This window comes from Corvus kubaryi, unplaced genomic scaffold (genome assembly GCF_017639235.1).
Source record: "Corvus kubaryi isolate FWS band 111438036 unplaced genomic scaffold, C.kubaryi_AGA036_p1.0 37398, whole genome shotgun sequence".
In the NCBI taxonomy this organism is placed as follows: Eukaryota; Metazoa; Chordata; class Aves; order Passeriformes; family Corvidae; genus Corvus; species Corvus kubaryi.
This window is the reverse complement of record NW_024581137.1, coordinates 55162090-55184288: the sequence shown is the minus strand read 5'-3', so window position 1 is coordinate 55184288 and position 22199 is coordinate 55162090. Positions and strand designations below refer to the sequence as shown.

The following is a 22199-nucleotide window of genomic DNA, read 5'->3' as shown; positions in this document are numbered from 1 at the left end:
TTTGAGATGACTTACTGTCACATAACTAGTGATGGTATCGGGGAGTTGCAGCAGTTCTTTCTGGAGTCCACAATATGACAGATTTTTTTAAGCTGGGAAAGCTCTTAGAGTGTAAAAGCAGGGGTTTTGGACTAAAAATTGAAGAATTTGGAGGTATTCAAAAGTCAACTGGACACGATCTTGGGCAACCAGCTCTAGGTGGCCCTGCTTGACAGGAGGTTGGGCCAGAGGTCCCTTCCAGCCTCAGCCAGTCTGTGGTTCTGTGTGAAATCCCTTTAAATGCAGGAATAATCTATCTGCTGTGCTTCATTCACTTTTCCTGGAGAACAATTTGGTATCACCACGGACAGCCCAGGGTGCACACCCAAAGTAAATCTATAGATGGCACAAGACAGAAATGAAAGAGGTAGGAAAACAAGTGTTGTTCTGAATTCCTGTTCCAACCCAGAACAACACCAGATTCCCAGGGATGTGAGACAGATCCAGATGCCAGTGATGTGCTCAGATGCTCCATAAGGCTTCTCTTCAGTGAGGGGGAAGAAATACCCCTGGAACTTGCCCTTAATTTTGCATCATATCCTGATTTTCTGAGCATAATGCTGATACTGGCTGTGCCCTTACAGTAAAATCTTGGAATCACTGGGGTTGGAAAAGACCTCTGAGATCATGGAGTCCAACCATTAGCCCAGCACTGCCAAGTCCACCACTAAACCCTGTCCCCAGGTGCCACATCCACATGGATTTTCAACACTTCCAGGGACAGTGATTCCACCACTTCCCTGGGCAGCCTGTTCCAATGCCTGACCACACTTTTAGTGCAGAAATTTTATTAAACGTCCAATCTAAACCTCCCCATGTATGACTTAAGGATGTTTCCTTTTGTCCTACCCCTTGTTACCTGGGAGAAGAGACCCACCTGACTCCACCCTCCTGTCAGGGAGTTGTGCAGAGCCACAAGGTCCCTCCTGAGCCTCCTTTGCTCCAGGCTGAGCCCCTTCCCCAGCTCCCCCAGCCTCATCAGACTTGTGCTCCAGACCCTTCCCCAGCTCCATTCCTTCTCAGGACACTCTCCAGCCCCTCAATGTCTTTCTTGTTGCGAGGGTCCCAAAACCAACCCCAGGATTTGAGGTGGATTTAATGTGAGGCCTCACACTGCAGATTAGCACCACCACCCCACCACCCCCTTTTATTTCTCTTGCTGTTTACTGCATGATAACAAATCTCTCACTCCACTCTGATGGTTTCCAACCAGCTGATTCCAAGAGTTTTGAACTGCACAGCAAATGAAATCACCCCTTCAAACAACAAAGCTACTTGTGCTGTTCTCACGTCGACTCTGCTCTTGCAAAAGATTGGTGTTGAGTGTCAGGAGCTTGTTAACTTTGAAGGCCAGTGCTTGCTCGAGGTTTTGCTTCAAATAAAGGATTTGTCTTGCTCCAAAGAAAGAGGGAGAGCACAAGAGATGAGTGAAGGTGTTTCTCATGCCACGCAGAGCCTCAGCTGCCTGACAGAATGTCCCAGCCCACACTGGCTGAGTGGAAAACAATGAAATGGGGCTTTTTTCATCCCCAGCCCTCTTTTCCCTCCTTTAAAGCCTCCTCTCCTCTGAAGTATCATTTAAAATACAAGAACCAGGATGCCACTTATTTTCTCCACCTCTAAAGGGAGTGTAAGAAGACAAGACAAGAAACCTTTAAATGTCAAAAATCTCTTCTCTCCTGAGCAGGCACCCAGCAAATCCCTGTGGCTGCTGCAAGCTCACACTGCTGGCTCCTGAGCTCTGGGAATGTGGGCATTTCACCACAGCTCCTCACCTGGGCAAGATTCTAAATATTTATAAGCAGCTTTAAGAGCCTTCCCTGCTGGGTTTCTCACAGAACCAGCAGAGATGTGAAGCTTTGGGGATGCACAAGGACCAATAATGCTCTGGGTTTCTCAGGGTGGTGACTGAATCAGCAGGAGCATGAGAGTTACTGACCCTAAATATCCTGGAGCTGAAGGGCTCATAGACATTTTTTCCCAAACCACTTGGCTTCCATGTCCTCCTGGAAGGATTTCCACCCCGTTTCTTCACCAGCAAGTTTGGTTTTTAAGGCTTCTTGGCTGGAATCCAAAGGTTTTTCTGGCTATGTTGGCTCATGTTCACCCTAAACATGAGAGCAGCTGGGCTTTGAAGGGCAAAGATGGCTTTCCATACCATTTAAAAGAAATAAATCTGTAAACTACTCTCAGGCCTTTGAGGAAGTCACAAAAAAGGTGATGAAAGGTCCTGCTTGTTTTATTTTCTCCACCAGCTTGCTGGTGCTCTGTAGATAGTTACAACCACTTAGAAAACGTGTTTCTACCCTCTAAAAGTGCATTTATTATCCTTTTTCAGACTTGTAGACTTTATACATAGAAATCCTGACAATCCTTCCTCAAGTGGAGGAGAGTGAAGGAGTCTTGAGGAGGGTGATAGAGGGGATCAGAGAGATTAAACCAAGCAGAAGCTGAAAGAAGAAGCAATAACTGCCCTGCACCAAAGAAAACTTGTCTTTTTAGCACAGGCTGAGCATTTCAATTTGGGGTTACTCTTCTCCTTTGTCCAGGGAACTGAGTGCTGCTTCTCTCCTAGGGTGTATTTTTACTGTATGGAGGATGTCTTTAAGAAGCAAAGCAGGGAGGAAGGAAATGTTCTCTACTCTAGAAGGCAAAGCAGGAAAAAGATCAGCAGGGCAGTGAAGTGAAGGCTCTCAGTCAGGCATGAGAATGGGGCACAGTGATTATCATATCTGGATGATTATGATTGGATTTATTGCTAATAACAGCACCTAAGTATTGCCAGTGCAGTATGTAAAGAACTACTCTATCATCTACATAGTTTAGATTATAGATTATTTTATTTTAAATGGATTATTACAGATCAAAGTTGGGTTATGGTTCCTCCTGTTGAGTCACAAGTTTTTATGAGACTCCCTTACTGTCTAAACTTCTCAGAGAAGTCTAAGCCACTTAGTCTCAGACTTGGTCAAAAATCTCTGTCTAAAGGGTTATAGTATAAGCAGGTTTGGCCCAAACCACACCGGTTTACACTCTCTGGCCTTGCAGAGAACTCACAGTTACAAAGCAACAAGGCACCTATGGAGCTGCTTTAGGATTTCATCTCTGTATTTGATCAGATTTTAGTGCTTTTTATCACCCATCTGAAAGTGAGGGTTCCTCGTCTTGGGCATACCCTGGCTTCCTTGTGAGGGTGGGAGCTACCCAGAAGCAGCCTGGACACACCTGTTTGCCCAGCTGGCCCAGTGTCCTGCAGCATTTTGTCCACTTTTTCACCAAAGTCAATCACAGACACCTCAGCTCCCCCATCCCTGGAATGCATCAATTATAGGAGCATCCAGACAGCCCCTTCTGCAACACCCACTTGGTATTCATAGAATCATGGAATGGGTTGGGACCTTAAAAATCACCTCATTCCACCCCCTGCCATGGGCAGGCACACCTTCCACTGTCCCAGGCTGCTCCAAGCCCTGTCCAACCTGGCCTGGGACACTTCCAGGGATCCAGGGGCAGCCACAGCTTCTCTGGGCACCCTGTGCCAGGGCCTCACCACCCTCACAAGGCAGAATTCCTTCCCAATATCCAATCTAAACCTGCTCTAATTCAGTTTAAAGTCAAAGTGTTCTTATGTTAGGATAAACCACAGTGCCTGTCAGAGAGTGTGGAGCGGGAGATGACAAGGGTGTGTGGGATGTCACAGACTCAGCTCTGTCCCACGGCTGTCACTCAGGGCAGCCCTGGGCATTTGGTCATGCATTCATCAGAAGCTCTCCCACAGCTCTTCACAGCTCCCAGGGCTGTGGGCACCAGGGCACACCGGGCTTCCCCCAGGCCCAGCACCCTGTGACATGGCACACCAGAGGAGGCACAGCACCTCCCTGGCCTCCTGGAGAGTAAATTCACACAAGGCTCTTGCCCTTAGATGTCTGGGACAGATCCCAGAGAGGAGAGGGGTTGAGAAGAGTCAGGAGAAGAGGGGAGGCAGTAGTACATGGGGGTTTGGTCCTGACAGCAGGATTTCCATGGCAATATCTGCACATCCCTGCCTGAGCCAGGCTTCCCAGGTAGCCTGCAGAAACCAGCTCAGGGGGGCCAGGGGTATGATCCATCCCAGCCTAAGGCAGATGTCTCAATTAGAGCAGTTGATTCATGCCCTTGAAATCCCTGCACTGAATATGAGCTTCTCTCACAACCAGGGAGCCTGGCTGTGCTGCAGGGATTTTTGAGAGCAAGGGAAACTGAGGCGCCAGCACAGGACAGGATCACGCCCAGACTCCATTTTATTTCTCTGGACTTGGGAAACACCTGCCAGTCCTAGGAATACATTAATTTCCCTCTCAGTGGGGTGTGGGGGCTGAAAGACAGCAGATGACAGGCAGCACTCACTGCTTGAGTAGCCACAACTTCATTGCAGGCGGTTGTTGGCAGGGAGGACCTGTGGGGTTTGCTGTGGAGGAAGGACGAGGCCAGGAGAGGAAATGCACTGGGAAGGCTGCTCTGTTCACAGCAGGGCTGTGCTGTCTGCTCAACCCTGTGCACGTCATTTAGACATTTATAGTTGGAGGTTTTTATACTGTCTTGTAATGGGGCTGCTATAATGGGGTTTTGGGATAGAGAGTTGCAACCAGAGTGAAGAGAGAAGGACCAGGGCAGGAAGGGTGACTGGTGCAGGGCTAAGGATCAAGGTCCTTGAGCATCCCAGTTCCCTGCTCACCACTTCAGACACCTGGAGATGTTTGATCCGCCCCACAGTGGTGACAGCACATGGGGCAGGGTGAGTAGGGCAAGGAGAGGTTTCTGATCTGGGGGCATCACAGCCACAATCCTTCCTTCTCCCTCCTCACAGAGCAGGAGGGACTCACTGGGAGCTCTCCCCATGAAAATAAAACCAGCTTCAGGTTCAAGAAGCCCATTGATTGTAGGACAGAGAAGCAGATAAGTCACTGTGATCTGTCCAGGCTTGATATCAGCACTGGGGCCATTTGTGTTTACACCAGTTTTTCATCTTGAGCTCTTATCAGATGAATGTGATGGATATGGAAGCAGCCACAGACACTGCAGTTGTTTTCATGGTGGCAGGAGGGGAAACCGTGGGCTTGTGGTGCACAATGAAGCTGTAAGAGATGCAGGCCAGAAAAAGAAAAGCTTTCCTTGCTAATCAGGCACTCAACAGCAATTAAAGAAAAGCAGGGGGTTGGAATAGCATAGAAAATTAGTTGGATTCTGAACACTTTATTATCTTGTATCTCATTTGCCTTACTGTGAAAGCTGTTTCCTAAATTAACAAAAACAATCCACAGTGTAACACGGCAACGAGGGGCTCCCTCAGCCTCAGCTGGCACCTCTCGTGTTTGCAAATCTCAGCAACAATCACAGGCTCACCTGAGCAAATATCTGGGCTCCCTGCTGCCTTATCTCCCCACTCCCAATTGTCCATCCCTCCTGCATTGTGAGTACCCAACACAACATCCCACCTCTTGCTCTCAAGCCCCCTGACGTGATTAACTGTGGCATCTTTAACAAAACCTGCGGCAATATTTCCTTCTAAAGCAGAGTGAATATTTCATTTACCCATCCTCCTTTGTTTTGCCAAATTCCATTTTTATTCCACTGTATAATTAATCAGGCACTGGAGCATATGACAGCCTGGTTTAAATTTAGTTCTCAGTTCCCCTCTGTAGCCTTGTCAGATACAGCTGGCCAGTCAAACATGGGGTTGGGGTTGTCTGAAAAAGCAACACAGAAATTGCCAGCCTGGATCAGATCTTTCCTCCATCAATTCTAACACCTTGTCTCCAATGGCAACCAGCACCAGGCACTCCAGAGAGTGAGGAGTGCACAGGTGCTGGAGGAGAAGGATGCACCAACACCCACCCTGCCCAAAGGAGAAGGTGTTCCTGAGCTGGGGGTCCTCTGCCATCAGAGGGTGGAAGAACACACTCCCACATCCCTCCTGCAGTAGCTGCTGATCCTTGTGCTCACTCTGAGAGCCCACGGAACAGCCCAAGCCACTCAGGGCTTGCCCAGCCAGGTGAAAAAGGAAGGTGTGTGCAAAGCCTGGAGGCTGCTCAAGGGCTTGGTCCTTGTGGAAATGTCAGGGGGTGACATGGGACAGATGATTTTCTGCAGAGTGCGGCACTCCAGGCACTGTAAGGCAGAATGTGAGATCATTTCAGGGCTATACTGATCTCTCACCAGGGAAGTGCAGCACAGAACTTGCTGGTGCACAGGGCTGTGAGATTTATGTTTTACCCTTTCTCCATGCAGGCTTTCTTTCCTAGTTTCATTCATTTCACCTTCCCACCAAACACCAAACATCTACTTGCTGGTTATAGGCACCACTGCAATAACTTGCTTCTACTCCTTGATCACTCCCCAACTCTGTGCAGGTCTGTCCTTCCAGGTTATTATTCCCAGAGCTGGGTAAGCTGGGCCTATGTCTTGCCTTTTGCTGACCTGGTATGAAGAATGATCTCCCAAAGGAGGACAGGGCTTGGATATGCCATGCCAGCACCGCTGTGTTTCTTGGAATGACTGTCCATGTCAGGACATCAAGTCATGATGCAGTGGAGAGAGGATTTGGCAGGTGAAGGTCTTGGAGGATTAGGGTGTTTCATGAGGAAAGGAGCTTGGGGGTGAGAGCCTGGTCTGGGAAGACACTGGGAAATAATTCTCATTTAAATAAGAGCAAACAAAGGCAAATATATAATGTGTATTTGGGAAACAGAGAGAGAAATGGAGAGAGAAACAGAGAGGATGTGAGCAAAACACATTCACACATTTATTTATACATACTGCCCAAATGCAAGAGACTTTATTAGACCAGAAGTGAAGCATTACCTTAAAAAAAAAATCAAACAAACAAACAACAGAAACCCCACAAAATCCCCACAAAATAACAAAGCAAATTGCCCCAAGTGTGAGGTTTCCTAAGTGGGAGGACCTGGCAGCGCTTTCACTGGCATCTAGTGGTGCATTGCAGAGGCAGTCGATGGCACAGCTTCACTTCCAAAGTGGATTTCCCTTCAGGCTGGGGCATCACCACTTCCAAAATGGGTTTACAAAGAGGTGGTTTTGGACACAGCCTAACTCTGCCCTGACAGCTTTTTCTGTGAATCACTTTTGGGCATGAACATAAAATGCTTGGAGTCTAGTTTTGACCACATGAGCAAAATCTTGGCATCATACCATTGGGACCATTTGGTCTCTCTTTCCTTGGATTTTGGGGCTTTGCAGGAGTCTGAGGGGACATCAGGCAGATCTGATCTGTTTGGAGGAGAGGCTGAGCTGGGGCTGGGAAAATGCAGATGCCAGTGGGGAGCAGCAGGAACTCTGAGGGCACAAGTCCTCTCCCCTGCTGGAGGTGTCCCCTTTGGAATAAGGTAAATGGTGCCCCAGTGGACAAATGGACACTGACACAGCTGGCATGGCACGATCCTGGCCCCTTCCTCCAGAACCCTCTGGAAGCAAAGAATTCACAAAAACAGTCTCCACCCCTCCAGGGCTGAGATTCATCTCAACCCTCATCCATGTCCTGTCCCAACTCTCTCCCTCCAGGGTGACACACCCCCGTGTTTGATAGAGCTTCTGACTGGCACCAGGCAGGGTTTGTGGGGAGGTATTATGGAAAAAGGAAGGACAGAAAGGGGAAATGTTAGCCAAGGAGTCCCCAGCATGACCTGGGGTCTACCGTGGCCCTACACCGTGGTCTCTCCTGCCTGTCCAGGACCTCCTGTGGGATTCTGGTGCATCAAAGCAGAGCAACTTGAGCAAGGCAGACTGAATGAGGCTTGTGTGTCTTCTGCTGTGCATGTCCTGCTCTAGAGATGGTTGAATTTGCATGAATTCTTTCTTCACTGGATTGGGGTAAAACTGGAATATAGGTGCCTCTTCAAACTGGTGCTGCTGTCTCACACTGGTGGTTTGTACTGGGGTAAAAAATATATCAGCAGACTTTAGCTTAGTTTACAAACAGTGTGTAGAGTAAATCTGAACTCCAGGGAATATGTAACTTTAAATTTCCCTGTGTGATCCAAGCCAGACACCATCTCCTGCCTCAGTTTCCCTGAGTCAGAGAGGAGAAGAACAGCATGTTTGCAGCCTTGAATCATATGTAGGACAGGTTTGGAGGTGCTGGTGCATGCAGGAATAAGTGTTATTGTCCAGCCTCAGAGGCATGGGACAATCCCAACTCTGCCCCAGGAAAGAGCTGTGCTGCAGCAGCTTTTCCTCATTCCCATGCTCCTAAAACCTTCCCAAGGAAGCATCCTGGGCTAGAGCTTCCTGCAGAACCTCTAAGCCTCATTGTGCAGGGCAGATCCAGGATGGTCTGGGTGCTTTCCATGGGATCCAGCTGAGGCTCAGCCTCTCCCAGGCAGTGCTCATCCCTCTGCTAAATCTACTCCACATCCCTCAGTGTCCACCCTTGTCAAATCCACCAAGTCACTGAGTATCAAAGGGATCCTTTGCTGGTAAATGGGCACAGACCCTCCCCACTCCGCCAAGGGGGATTGCAAACTGCTGCACGCACAGGAGTACTCCCTGGAATGCATCCTTCCTCTCTGGATACAGAAATACTCCCTGGGATGCGTCTTTCCTCTCCTGAAACCTCCTGGAGCCTGGGAGGGAAGAAGGATGCTCGCAGTGCCGCCGGATGTTTTCCTCCCCAGAACAACAAAAACTAAGGGAACACTCTCAGCTGGGACAAGCGGCAAATGTCCCGAAGCTGCCCCAGTGGCTGCCAGGGCAAGGGAGGGCAGGATCGGGACCAGGGATGGAGGGAAGGGGGACTACAACTCCCAGAAGGCAGCGCGGGCCGGGGACCCCTCCAACTTTCCACCAACACGGCGGAGAGAAGAAGGACACCCCGGGGACAAATCCCCCTGCGCTCCCTCCCGGCGCTCCCGCCGGCACCTTGGCGGTGCCTGGGCATCCTTCGAGGCGCTGCCAGCGCGGAGCATCGGCCCTGCCCGGCCCTGCTCCGCCGGGCTTGGCTCTTCGGCTTTGTTTGGCTTCACCCTTCCTCCGGTAGCTCTCGCTGCTCTTTAGGTCAGACTTCCTTTAGGTCAGCCCGGCTGCGGCCACCACACAATTTCCAGCCGAGTCTGCGGCGCGGCGGTGCCGCCGGGGATGCTCCGGAGGAGGGAGATGCCAGCGCGCACCTGAGGGACCGCCCAGGTAAGGGGTGCTCGGCCACCAGCCCTTCCTGAGTCCCCGGAGCCGAGGGAAGGACACAGCAACTCCCTGGGATCTGGTTCTGCCCTTCCTTCAAACCCCGAGCCCCGGGGATGACGGAGCTGAAAGTAAAGGGTGGGTTGGGATGTGGAGGATCTGGAGAGTGGAAAGAGGAAAAAAAAAAAAAAAGGTAGAAAGAAGGCAGGAATTTCTTCTTTGGCGTTGATCTGAGTTGAGGGATTTGTTGCTTTTTGCCGGAATTCCTGGCGATTGAAACGCTGCTGCCAGGGCGGTGTTTCCCTAAGGGGCAAGTGTGAGCATCCCTGGTGAGGGGAGAGGCCGTGGACACTGCAGTGACCCACTGGCACCTGCGGCCCCCCCGGGACCCCCCAGCACCACCCAGACCCCAGGAGGGTCCTTGGTGCCGAGGCTAAATCCACTCTCCGCTCGGGGTTAATGACTTTCCTTAATAAAGATGCAATACTGAACTTTTCTGAGTCCTCTTTCCAGCCTGGCTGCTGCTGAGGCTTTGTCTGCTTTGAGATAAAACCCGTTGTGTTGTCACACAACTCCTCCCCCCCGACGAAGGAGTGCTGGGGTGTCTCCCCTCCAACAGCAAACACTGAGCCCAGTTCCTGCTCCAGGTGGGTGTGTTTTGTCTCTCCTGGCTCAGTATAACTTCGCAGGTGGTTGGGTTTGGGGATGTATTATTAATATTAATGTTATTAATATTAATATTAATTATATTAGTTCTATTAACATTAATATTAATAATATTATTACTATTAATGTTAGCATTAATATTAATAATAATATTAATGTTACTACTACTAATATTGGTTTTGTTTTCCTGTGGTTCCTCTGTACCATCATGAAGAATTCAGCTGGGATGGGAGCACCATTGTGTTCATAGCTCTTACCAGCAACAGTGGGATCCAGATGGATTGGCTGGTGGGGAAACACATGGCATGACCAAATCTGAAGTAATTTTCCCCATTATAACCGAAATAGCTGCCCAATTAATTTACCACACTGACCCCTCTCCTCTGATGAACTCGGAGCTGCAAACTCTGCATCCCAGTTGTGCCTGGATGTTTATCCTCCACATCTCCCACTGCCTGTCCCCTGATCCATGGCAAGCCCCCTCCCCAGCCCCTGCACCTCAGCTCCCCAGGGACTCATCTTCCCAGCCACCGCCCTGCTGGCCTCCCAGACCTCCTGGGATGAGATCTCACTGGCAGCCTGTGTCCCTGCTGGCCTCCTGCCCCATAACTGGAGATTTTGGCAGCCTCGGCCTCAGCCATCAGTGCAAGCCTGCCCAGCCACATGTGCTCCTGTTGACAGTCATCCCCACTGCCTTCCTCCCCTCAGCCTTTCTGGCTCCTTTTCCAGCTGCAATCCACCCTCCTGATGGGAGACACTGCTCACATCTCTGTTGGCCCTGATTTATTTACTTTTCAAATGGAAATGCATAAGGACCCACACCCTCCTGCCAACTGGACCCTCTTGAGGAGGACAAAGTCACTTCAGCTTCCAGATTTCCCTTCTTCAGCTTCCCACTGAGGACATCACTGACCTGTCCTCCCCTGTGCATGGAGATCTGTCCATCCAAAGCAGGGCACCCCAGTTTTGCAAGTGATGACGAGTTTGGGGTTTCTTCTCAGTTCAGGGGATCTTATTTGCTCTGCAGCCACTCGCCAAAAATGAGTCTAATTACAATAACTACTGCAAAGTGCATTATTTAATTAACTTACATATCTTCTTGATCAAAGGACAGAGGACTGTTCTGAGAATAAATCACTAGCATGGCAGTAGTAGAGCTGATACCTCAGTGTCATTGCGACAGCAAATGCATCACTGACCCCCCAAAACTTTGGGAAATCATCCCATTCCTGCCCTCTCTGCCAGTGTCCAGTTGAGCCTCTGGCTTTGTTGGCCTCTGGTTCAGTGTTTTGTGGAGCAGCCAAGGTGCCACCCATTGTGTTGACGTACTGAACACAGGAGGTGGAGAAGAGATAACAACCTAATAATTTTCCCTTTATTTTTTCAGTCTGGCAGTTTAAGTCTCCAGGAATAGCAGAGAAGCCTTTCCAGGAATGCCAGGGAAGCCTCTCCAGACAAAAGGAGGATGGAGATGGAGCTATAAGCATTTCATCTACAAGCTGAGGTGTCAGAAGGCCAAGGAATGAGGAAGAGCAGCACACTGTGTTGGCCCTGAGCTGGCATAGAGCAGCAGCACCCCGTTCCCACGGGGAATGCAACCATTCCAGCACTCTTTGATGTGTGTCCTGGTGGTTTTTGCATCCCCACTGTGGCTCTGTTGTACCCATGGGCTGCCTGGCAGCTATTGAGGACCTGCCATGAGGGATGTGGTCAAACCCAGGGTGCCACAGACCCACCCGTGCGAGGAGTGCAGGAAATCCTTCAGCAGGCAGGGGAACCTGAGCGGGCACCAGCAGATCCACACAGCAGAGCAGATCTTCCCTTGCGGGGCGTGCAGGCGGCGCTTCACCACGTGGGCCCACCTGGCCACCCACCAGAGCATCCACACGGGGCAGAGACCCTTCTGCTGTGGGAACTGCAGGTGCTGCTCCTGCCTGGGGATCTGCCTGGCTGCCCTCCAGAGGCCTCACGCCAGGGCCGGCCCCTTCGGCGAGAGCCTGAGCTCCAGGGTCTCCCTCAGCGCCCACACGCGCACCCACGGCGAGGGGAGCCCGTCCGCCTGCGCCGAGCGAGGGAAGAGCTTTGTGGAGAAGGGCACCCTCACGGCCCACGGGGAGGTGCACAGGAGGGAGAAGCCCTGCGAGTGCCCCCAGTGCTGCAGGTGTTCTGGGCAGAGGGCACGCTGCTGGCCCAGCAGAAGGGGCACCTCTGGGGGGCCCTTTCATCTGCATGGAGTGTGGGAAGGGTTTGAGCACCAAGAGGTGCTTCAGTGTCCACCAGAGGAACCACGCCAAGCAAAAAGGGCACAGCAACAGTGTCGTCCAGATTAAAGAGGAGCCTGATTTTGGCTTCAGGCCAGAGGAGAGTGTGCTGGAGAACATGGCCCGTAAAGGAGATGTGGCCCAGGAGTGTAGCATACCTAGAAACCCATCAAACCCAAGAAACCCTCCTTGGAAAATCCAGGTGAAGGAGGAACCAGAACCACCCACTGATGGCACAGCAGGCACTGCTGCAGCAGCCTGCCAGAAACTTCACGTCAAGGAAGAGCCACCAGAAAACCCAACCTATGGAAAGCTCTTTGATTCAAAGATCCCACCACCAGTCTTACAGGGGAGACAGCCTAAAAAGGAAGAAGATGCAGATGGGCAGCACAAATGGGAAGTCCCAGTGGTCAATAAACGCGTGCTTCATGTGAAGGAAGAACCTGAGGAAAGCACTGATTTTGGGATGTGTTATGGACAGAAGCCAAACCCCAGTGCTGTCCAGAGGATCCAAATTCAAGAGGAACCTGGTGTGGTGGCCAACCACCAGGAGAGCCAGAGCCCAAAGAAGAAGCAGGAGAAATGCTGCCAGTCCACCAGAGAGGAGATGCTGGAGAAGCATAAGAAATCCACGTCCAGGAAAGATCCCTCAGCAAAAGGAGACCCCCGGGGCGAACGGACATTCCCCTGCCCCGAGTGCGGGAAGAGCTTCAACCAGAAGTCGAACCTGACGAGGCACAGGAAGATCCACACGAGCGAGGGGCCCTACAAGTGCAGCGAGTGCGGGGAGAGCTTCCGCATGAAGCGCAAGCTGCGGCGGCACCAGCGTGCCCACCTCAGCGAGCCCTTCAAGTGCCCCGAGTGCGGCAAGAGCTTCAGCCAGCGCTCCAACCTGCTCCGGCACCAGAGGATCCACACCAAGGAGGAGCCCTACCGGTGCCCCGAGTGCGAGAAGACCTTCAACCAGAAGGCCAACCTCTTCCGGCACCAAACCATCCACGCCCGCATGGGGCCCTGCAAGTGCACCAAGTGTGGGAAGTGCTTCCCCCACAGGCGCCACCTGATCAAGCACCAGCTGCTGCACTCTCGGGGGGGAGCCCACAAGTGTGGGGTCTGTGGGAAGCGCTACCGGCTGAAGAAGTACCTGAGGAGGCACCAGAAAATCCACACGAGGGAAGGAGCTTCTCCCTGCTCAAAGGTTGGGGAGAATGCGCGGACTGGGCCCCACCCTGCTGAGCAGAGGGCACTGGGCCCTGTGAGGAGTCATGTGGAGAGCTGAGCAGGTGGTGTGCCTGCTCCTGAGGGAAAATCCTTTGGGAAGGGCAAGGGATGGAGACAAACTCTATGTGGGCAGGATCTGGGGGTGGGCAGGTCAACCTGCGGGGACAGTGAGGCCAAGGGGACACAGGACAGCTGAAAACCAATCCTGTACCGCTTTTCTGAGTACAAACCTCGGGGTATCACTTGCTCACAGCTGTGGGATGGGGCTGGAGAGCCAAGCACTTGGAGATGGAGGGATAAGAGCTTGGCATCCTTTGTAGTGGTGTAATGTGCCACTAAAGGCTGCCAAAGTTGTGGATGCCAAAATTACCTTGTGTGGACAGTATAGAACCAGGAGTGTCAGGCAGGGTTTATTTTTGTTACATCACTGTGTCTCTAAAAGATGAAGGGAACCTCTCCCCTGCAGGCAAGGGTTTAAACCCAGTCTCCTCCCTCATGCGTCTCTGATCCACACCTTGAGGGAGCTGATGGACCCTTCCCAAGTGGGTGATACAGATTTGGGACAAACTACTGCCAGCTAAATGAGGGTTTTAAGCCTTGAATCCCCCAAACCAGGCTGCCAGATTGGTTTAATCCAGGTCCCTAAAAGTGAGTTATGCAAAACTAATGACTGTTTTCCCAAAGGCAGCCCAGAAGCCAGGGGATTGTGTTCTGGTTTGTGCCCCCACAACCCCAATCCGTGGGTGTAAATCAGAGTGGCTTTCCTTACATCGAGTTTCACATCCCTGATGAGCAGGCGGCTTTGCCACCACGAGTCCCAGAGGCATCGATGACTTCAGCAGCTTGAGAAGCTTGAGCTGGCTTTCAGCACCTGCTTCCCTACCTCTTACTGTGATGCTCTTGGTAGGGTATGGACTCCACTGGGCATTCAAATTTATGGATTTAGGGAATTCAAACTGAGCAGCAGGAATAGGTGAAACACTTCAGACTTTGTGGACCAGAGAACTGGAAATTATTTCCCTCTAGGGATGTTTTCCCTTCCTTTCCCTGGTGTAAAGGGACTGTGCAGCTACTCAAAACCGTGGACAGTCATCAGCTGTTATAACTCACTGCTGATGGTTTGTTTGAGTGCTCCCTGGTCAGGTGAATCTTTGTGTCTTGAAAGTCCCTGGTGAAGCAGAGATGTGGATTGAAATGTATGGGTGAAAACAACAAGTTTAGGATGTTCCAGGGAAATCTAAGGATCACCCTTGTTAGGAAAAATGGGTCTCTATGCAGGAGAAACCTCTCTGCAGGACTGGGAACTGTTCCTTGGCAATAACATGGCTGAGCCAAACTGGACAAAGCAAAATGGCCTCAGTAGTAGGCCAGTAGGGTACAGCAGAGCCTGTCAGTGGGGACAGAATGATGGACAGCATTTATTTCCTTTCCATTAGCCAAGCTGTAGAGACTTTTGCCAGGAACAGGAACTGCTGTGAGAGGATTTCCAGCTGTATCATTTTGTCCCTGCACAGGGACAGGGCAGTGAGTCAATGCCAGCAGCTCTCCTGGACATCACTGGGTCTTCCACCCTTCACCATGGCCAGTCCTATCTTCTGGGGAAAATCAGGGCTGGCAGTTTGTAATATCTCCTAAATAAATAAGTATTCAAAGAAAAGAAGAAAACAAACTGAGCCTCTCTTCTGGTTTTTTTGGGGGGGTTTATCATAAATATCACCGAGAGAACCACACTGTGTTCTACCCTCACTGCAACAGGTGAGTGGTGCCAGAGCCAGATGTGTACCAGTAGCAACCACGTTTAACTGGGTTTAACTGGAGATTGTCACAGAATCACAGAATGGTTTGGGTTGGAAGGGACCTTAAAGATCATCCAGTTCCATCCCCCCGTCATGGGCAGGGACATCGGGATTGAACAAAGCCAAATCCTCACAGTAGCAAAACAGCCTTCATCCTTTTCTCCCCCATTAAAAAGGCTCCCAGATAATAATAAATATTTTTATTAATAAATAAAATAATATTTTGCACTGCATAGATTTTATTGGAAACCCACCTGTGTACGCATTGCCTGAGCAGTCTCTGTCACCAAGGAAAAGGATGCCCACAAGGCCTGGTTTTACAGTGAATTGAACGGAGTAAAACTGAAACCAATGCAGTTAAACCTAAGTAAAAGTCATGTTACTGAAGAGACATCCAAGCTCTGATGACTTTTAAAAAGGAATCTGGTTTTGCACTGTGGTAAGACTTGTCTTAAAGCAAGTTAGGCACAATTTTTGCCTGGATTTCAGGGGGAGTTTGGCCAAGCATCACCTCATTGACAATCTTTGTGTATGACCTCAGCATCAGTTCTGTCTCCAGCTTTCAGCATGGCCTGTCTGGATGGAGATGGAGCTGGGGACAGGCTGTGGTGGGCAGTGTTTGAGCAAGAGAGCTCCTGTCGTGCTCGATGGGACACAAGTGGTGCTTGGCGTGTTCTGCTGTGGTGGGAAGGAGAGGGTCCTTGGCTCCAGAGCAAACATCTGCTCCAACAGAAGTGCCTTGGGATGTTTACTTGTCCTTTGAGAACAGGACAGTTCCCATGAGAACTGCTTGGAGAATCCCAGGCCGTGGAGAGTCTGGTGTCCCCAGAGACAGGGACTGAGGGAAGGAAAAAGAGCAGGGTGAAAACTGGGTGAGCCCCAGGGTACTGAGTATCACACACTTCCACACGAGCTTTGTCTGCTCAGATTTGACTCTCAGCTCCATGGGGAATGAATATTTGCCCACCACCACTACCTTGGCTGCCTCTCATCCCATTCAGGGCCAAGGGGATGCACCAGGTTATCGAGCTCAAGGTGTGTGTGTGTGGAACCAGGGCCTCCATCTCCAGACCCAAAGCACAGCCCCGCCCTTCAGAGGGATTTCTCCTGCTGGAACAAAGCCATGGTGAGAGATCTCCATCAGAGCACCAAAGCTTCTGCCTTGGCACCCCCTGCAGATCTGAGTGAGGCCATAAAAACATCTGTGACCTCAGTCAGCTTTAAGGTCCCTTCCAGCCCAAACCATTCCACAATTTTATCCCCAGGAAAGGTACCTGGTTCAACAGCACAAGGTCACAGCTGAGGCTTCTCCTTCAACAAACCAACTCTTTCAATGTGTAACCTCACATCCTTAACCACAAACCAACAGAACCAACCAAAACAAAAAGAGAATGTGGAACATCCACTTCACCCTGGGTTTTGTCTTTCTTCATTTTGTATCTTGGAAAAGAGAACCAAAGAGGATGTCAATGTCACTCCTTTTTGTGGTCACTTGGCAAGCCCCTGGTGAGCCACAAGTGTGACAGGGCATGATCCAGAGAGAAAAAAAGGAAAACTGGAGCTGTGTTTCCCAAGATTTCAAAATTCAAATATAACAGCATTTCTTTGCCCTGAGGATACTGAATTCCTGTAGAAGACAGGTATTGTTTTTCAGACTAATTTTGGAAATGGAGAAACTAAGGGAAACTTTGGATCTCAACAAAATCCCACAAGCAAGCTATGTCAGAGGCACACCCTCATCCTTCTGCTCCTCCATGACATGCTTTGAAACAGTTGTGGACTCATTTAATCTGAATCATGACATCAGTAGAAATTGGTTTGACTTCTAAGTGACACACATTAGAAATCAGAAAACACAAGCTGCACGAAATATGCAATGCCCAACACAGGCTGAACTCCTATTTTACAGTACTATTATTTTTTTTTTAATTAGTAATGAATTAATTAATAATATTTTCTTTAAAACCTCCTAATTCTGAGAGCGTGTCCCCAGCATTTTGACCTGTACTGCCAGAGCTGCTGTCAGGAAGGTGCTGCTGGTAAATAGCCAGGCAGAGTGGCTGTGTCTGTGTAATTCAACCAGGCAAAGGACACTTCTCCAGCCCTGAGGGCTCCCGGCTGCCCTGCATCCATACAGCTACACTCCATTTGGGATGGCATCATCCAGCTCTGCCATGGGACCCACCCCTGGCTCCAGCTCTGGCTCAGGCTACAAGTTTCAGCATAAGAGTTGAGAAAATTGTGCTCTGGTGTACAGGAACATCATTTTTTTTATCAGTGACGTGGCTTAGGGCTCCCTTCGCCCTGAATCAGCACATGTCCAGCAGCCACCAAATGCTCCAGGAGCTGCTGTGTGACCCAGGCTGGCAGGAGCGTAGATTTGCTGTGTGTTTCTGAGGGCATCAGCACTGCTGGTTGTAGCCACAGCCTAACCCAGGCAGGCTGCTGCAGAGCACCCAGCTACAGCCTTCCCTGGGAGCTGGGGGTTCACAGGGGGACTCCCAGCCACAGGGGGGGAACAATTTTCCTGGACTCTACCTCACCCTGTCAGGCAGGGGGTGCTGACCTGGGCTCTGCCACTGTCACACCAAACCTCCTCTCTCAAGTCACCTCACTGGATTTTTTTCCTTTTGCAAAGAGTTTTGAGCTCCACAGACAAAAAGGTCATGGAAGAGGAGAGCAGGAGGGCTCATGGAGTGATTTTTGGGGGTGTCCTGTGCAGGGCCAGGAGCTGGACTCGATGGTCCTTGTGGGTCCCCTCCATCCCAGAATATTCCATGAATTCTACGACTCTTTCCTTGCCCAGCTCTAAGGGGCTCAGCCACATGAGCAGAGTGAAAGTATCCACATGGACAACACAGAGGTACCTGCTGGGGATTTAGGATGCAAAGCAGCTCAGTTTAGCTGCCTAAAAATAGCAATTAAAAAAGACAACTATTGTAAATAAAAAGCTGTTTCCAGCCTGCTGCAGCACTGGGCTCTGCATTTCCTTAAAACAACACCTGGACACCAAACTTTGGCATCCTGCAAGGAGCATCCCCACCAAGGACTACGGCTCCTGGGAGCCTGCAGCCCCGGCAGCCTGCAGCAGGGAGGCTGGGGATCCCCCCACCCATGTCCAACAGGTTTTCAGAAGTGTTCAAGGTCAGACTGGACAGGGCTTGGAGCAACCTGGGATAGTGGAAGACGTCCCTGCCCATGGCAGGGGTGGAATGGGGTGATCCTTAAGGTCCTTCCAACCCAAACCATTCCAGGATTCTCTGATTCCATGGTGTGACTGCCAGAGCTCACTTCAGCAACAGCAAGAGGGGGTTCACCCTCCTCTTCACAGAGCTGAGGATCCCCGTGCCCAGGGCAGCACCTTCCACCCTCCCACTCCCTCCTCAGCTGCCAGATGTTGCCTTTGGGATTGCACAAAGGTGCTGAGACACCACCCCACGTCCATACAACACCAGCTTTCAGTACCTGCATGTGTCTTTGGAGCTCAAGCAGGCTCCTTCCCCACTAAAATCACCTGGTGGGGAGTGATCCCCTCCCCTCTGTGCTTTCGGCAGTCCTCACTCTTGCAGGATTTCGTGTGTGCCCTGTGCTCCATCCCCCCACTTTATTCTCTCCAAGTAGATCTGTTTGATTTTGAAGATTCCCTTCAGCATTTCTATTCTTTAAATTGGCCTGTTCTCCCTACATTCGTTTCGCTGGTGGTAAATTCATCAGCCCTAAATAGGCAGAGTGATAACAGGCCATGATAACACAAACGTACACAAAACAATTACATGAAAAGCAGGGAATTAATCCATTCACTTGAAAACAGGCTGTGGTGGAGGACTGCTGCTTCCTGAAAGCTTTGTAGCCTTTTTCCTTTGTGCAAGATGTTCTTGCTCCAGTAATCTTTGCACGGCTCTGCCCTATTTCTGCAAGCTACAGACACAGCCGGGCTGGCTCAGCCCTCGCCACCCAGTCCCCCCCTGCCTCACCCCTGGCTCGGGGATTTGCTTTCAGGAATGAAATGACAGCGAGGAATAAATTACCCAGTGCCTCTTTCCTGACTGATTTCTTTTGCCCACGTTAGGTCTTTGCTAATAACCCCTCTGCACACAAACAAACCGGAGCCAGGACGGTGGAGAGGCAGCCACAGACATCACATGGCAAAACTCCTGCCCTGATGAGGTGATGGCTTTTCCAGCCAGGGGATTGTGAGTGATGAGCACCAGACTGCGTTCCTGGAGCAGGGATACAAGGAGAAAAGGCTTTGCCTCAGCGTCTTCCAAATGAGATCCTGGAGGACAATTAGAGAGCGAGCACGGCCTGGCTGGACACAGCTTTGGAGGAGAGAAGCAGCTCCGTGTTTATGGGCTGTGGTTGGGGCTTTCTAGAAAAGTCGGACATGGGGTGGATGGAGATAAATTCTCATAACAAAGCCTTCCTCACCTGCAAATCTTCCCAGGGTCGAGTGAGGAAATAAAGCAAGTTTGGAATAGATGTGTTTTGCCCTATCTCAGCGGTTGCAGGTCCACAGGGTGGGATTTTTGGGGGTGTCCCGTGCAGGGCCAGGAGTTGGACTCGATGATCCTTGTGGGTCCCTTCCAGCTCAGGGTATTTTGTGATTCTGTGATTCTGTACTTTATCTCACCTGATGTAAACACCTGAGCTGGTTCAAAACCAAAGGAAAGAAACAGATGGGGAAAGCGATTTTTCTGCTCCTTGTAAATTACGACTCTGCGATCAGACTCCAGGACTCTTTCTGGCTGTGTCTCCACGAGCAGCAAAGGGGAGCCAGGCTTGGAGCAAGACATCCTCATCAGTCCATGGTGCTTTTACCCTACAGCATCCAATCTATTTGGGAAGAACAGCCAGGAGTTTTTAGTTATTAGACAAAATTGGTGCACGGGGTCAGCGCTGCAGATGTCTCTGGTGCAGAAACTCCCCTCTGGCAGTGTTGGCTGTGCAGATGGAGCTCTGCCTGCAGGCTCTCTGAGGAGGTTTGTGGGGCAGGCAGGAGTGTGGAAAGGCTGGTATAACCCACAGAATTTCCCAGTCATATTTTTTTAAAACTTTGTTTTCATTTAGTGGTGGGCAGAAGGTAGCTGGGCAGGACATGGAGTAACCAGCAGGAGTGAAATAATAATATATGATCCAGTGTTGTTTGCTGTTCACAGAACGAAATAAACTGCATTTTGTACTTATCCTTCTTTTTAACATCACATCCCAGCATGCTTTTGCTGCAAGGGATCCTCCAGCTACGAGACTCACTCTTCACCCTAGATTTTTTCTGTATGTGCTCTGATTTGCAGGTAATTTGCCTCTATTTTTCTCATTAAAAGCTGTATTACAGAAAGACGTGCATCAGTGCTGTCAGATTCAAGTCATCCTGAATGGGATGAGGGTGGGGGAGGTAAGAGCTCAGGATGGAAGCATCCACCTGGGGCCAGGGAACCATCATCCTCATCTTGATTCAACCCTTCATCCCATGGCAGGTCTGAGGGGGAAATAGTGTGAGGCTGAGGTTTTCCTGCAGGAATCACTGAGAAAGGACTTAACTCTCCCTCTAAACATCTGGAAAAGCACACTCAGGGTCCTCACTCATCTTGGTGTAAACCAGCCTGGAAAAATCTGTCACAAACAGAGGTACCTGTGATAGTCCCTTGGGGACATCTCTGAGCCAGATGTGCATCACAGGCCACTTGGTGATCCAGTGGGATGTTTCAAGGCCAGGTTGGATGGGTTTTGGAGCAACCTGGTCTAGTGGGAGGTGTCCCTGGACATGGCAGGGGATTGGAACTGGATGAGCTTTCAGGTCCCTTCCAACCCAGACCATTCCATGACTCTGTGATCCTTTCCTTAGCTATTTTCCAAGCAACTCTCTCCAACCAGGTGAATTTCTGGATTCTCCAGCCTCCATCAATCCCCATTTCCATTTGCTAGTCGAGAGAGCAGCTTTGCTCCTTCTCCCCCACAGAGGGACATTTGTTATTCTGAACAAAAATATTGCATTGCCTCATTATTTAATCAAGTCAAAATTCATAGGCAGCTTCTGTGCAGAAGATAAAATGTTTTGGGACAGTTTAGTCCTTTTCTTATCTGAGTGATTAGGGTTATGTAAAGTCTTTTCTCTCAAACACAGAGATGGAGTTTCATGAGCGATGGACCAAAATAGTGCCAAGTATCCAATCACCTCCCCTTGATCACACAGGATTAGTACAATTAATCTGTGGGCATTAGTGGCCAGCAGGGTTTTGCCTGGAGGATATAATATATATTTATTATTTCATATCTGATTTCCCCCAAGAGCAGACAATTCAGCCGTGCGCTTTGCTCTTCATCGTTATATTTTTTGCAAGTGGCATGGTGGGATTTGGGAAATTACTGAGGGGCTCCTGTTCAGAGGGAAACAAAGCTCAGGGATATTGAATTAAGATGGGAGGTGATTCTCCCCCTTTACTCCACTCTCCTGAGACTCCAGCTGTAGAGCTGTGTCCTGCTCTGGGGTCTCCAGCGTAAGAGGGACATGGATCTGCTGGAGCAAATCCAGAGTAGGTCACGGAAATGCTCTGCTCTGGAGCCAGGCTGGGAGAGCTGGGAATGTTCACCTGCAGAAGAGAAGGCTCCAGGGAGACCTCGGAGCCCCTTCCAGGGCCTAAAGGGGCTCCAGGAGAGCTGGAGAGGGACGTGGGACAAGGGCATGCAGTGATCAGGCAAGGGCCAGACCAGCCAATGGCCAGCAGAAGACACGAAGTAAAGAGAGGAAGAACAGCGCAAACACACAGAGATCTTGCCTCCTTCCTTCCTTCCTTTCAAAGCTGTCACCTGCTAATTTTATTAATTATTCACCACTTCTTGTATTAGAAGAGAAAATTAGCCTTTCTTTTTTACTCCTCCTCTTTAAACACTTCCTGAAAGTGGGGGTGATCCTAAACACTGAATCCACAGATGATCCAAGTGATGCAAGTGGAGATACTGAGGGGCTGGAGCAGGTCCAGAGAAGGGCAATGGAGCTGGGAATGGGTCTGGAGCACCAGGAGCAGCTGACAGAGCTGGGAAAGGGGCT

The 22199-nt window shown here is 50.3% G+C and overlaps 1 protein-coding gene across 3 annotated transcripts; it reads left to right on the top strand.

Moving 5' to 3' along the window:
- The first annotated feature begins 3622 nt into the window (after positions 1-3622).
- On the top strand, positions 3623-15027 carry LOC121671776 (zinc finger protein 418-like). 3 transcript variants are annotated; one of them, XM_042043998.1, is made up of 3 exons: positions 3623-9216; positions 9724-9857; positions 11272-15027. In XM_042043998.1, the coding sequence occupies exon 3, from the start codon at positions 12106-12108 to the stop codon at positions 13414-13416; it is 1311 nt and encodes a 436-aa protein (XP_041899932.1). In that variant the 5' UTR covers positions 3623-9216; positions 9724-9857; positions 11272-12105; the 3' UTR covers positions 13417-15027. The 3 variants fall into 3 exon arrangements, with proteins under 3 accessions (XP_041899932.1, XP_041899934.1, XP_041899933.1); XM_042044000.1 differs by having other exon boundaries at positions 11264-15027; XM_042043999.1 differs by having other exon boundaries at positions 10091-15027.
- The last annotated feature ends 7172 nt before the right edge of the window (positions 15028-22199 follow it).

Coding starts and splice junctions, on each gene's coding strand:
- LOC121671776 (XM_042043998.1), top strand. CDS start 12,106: ATGGAGTGTGGGAAGGGTTTGAGCACCAAGAGGTGCTTCAGTGTCCAC.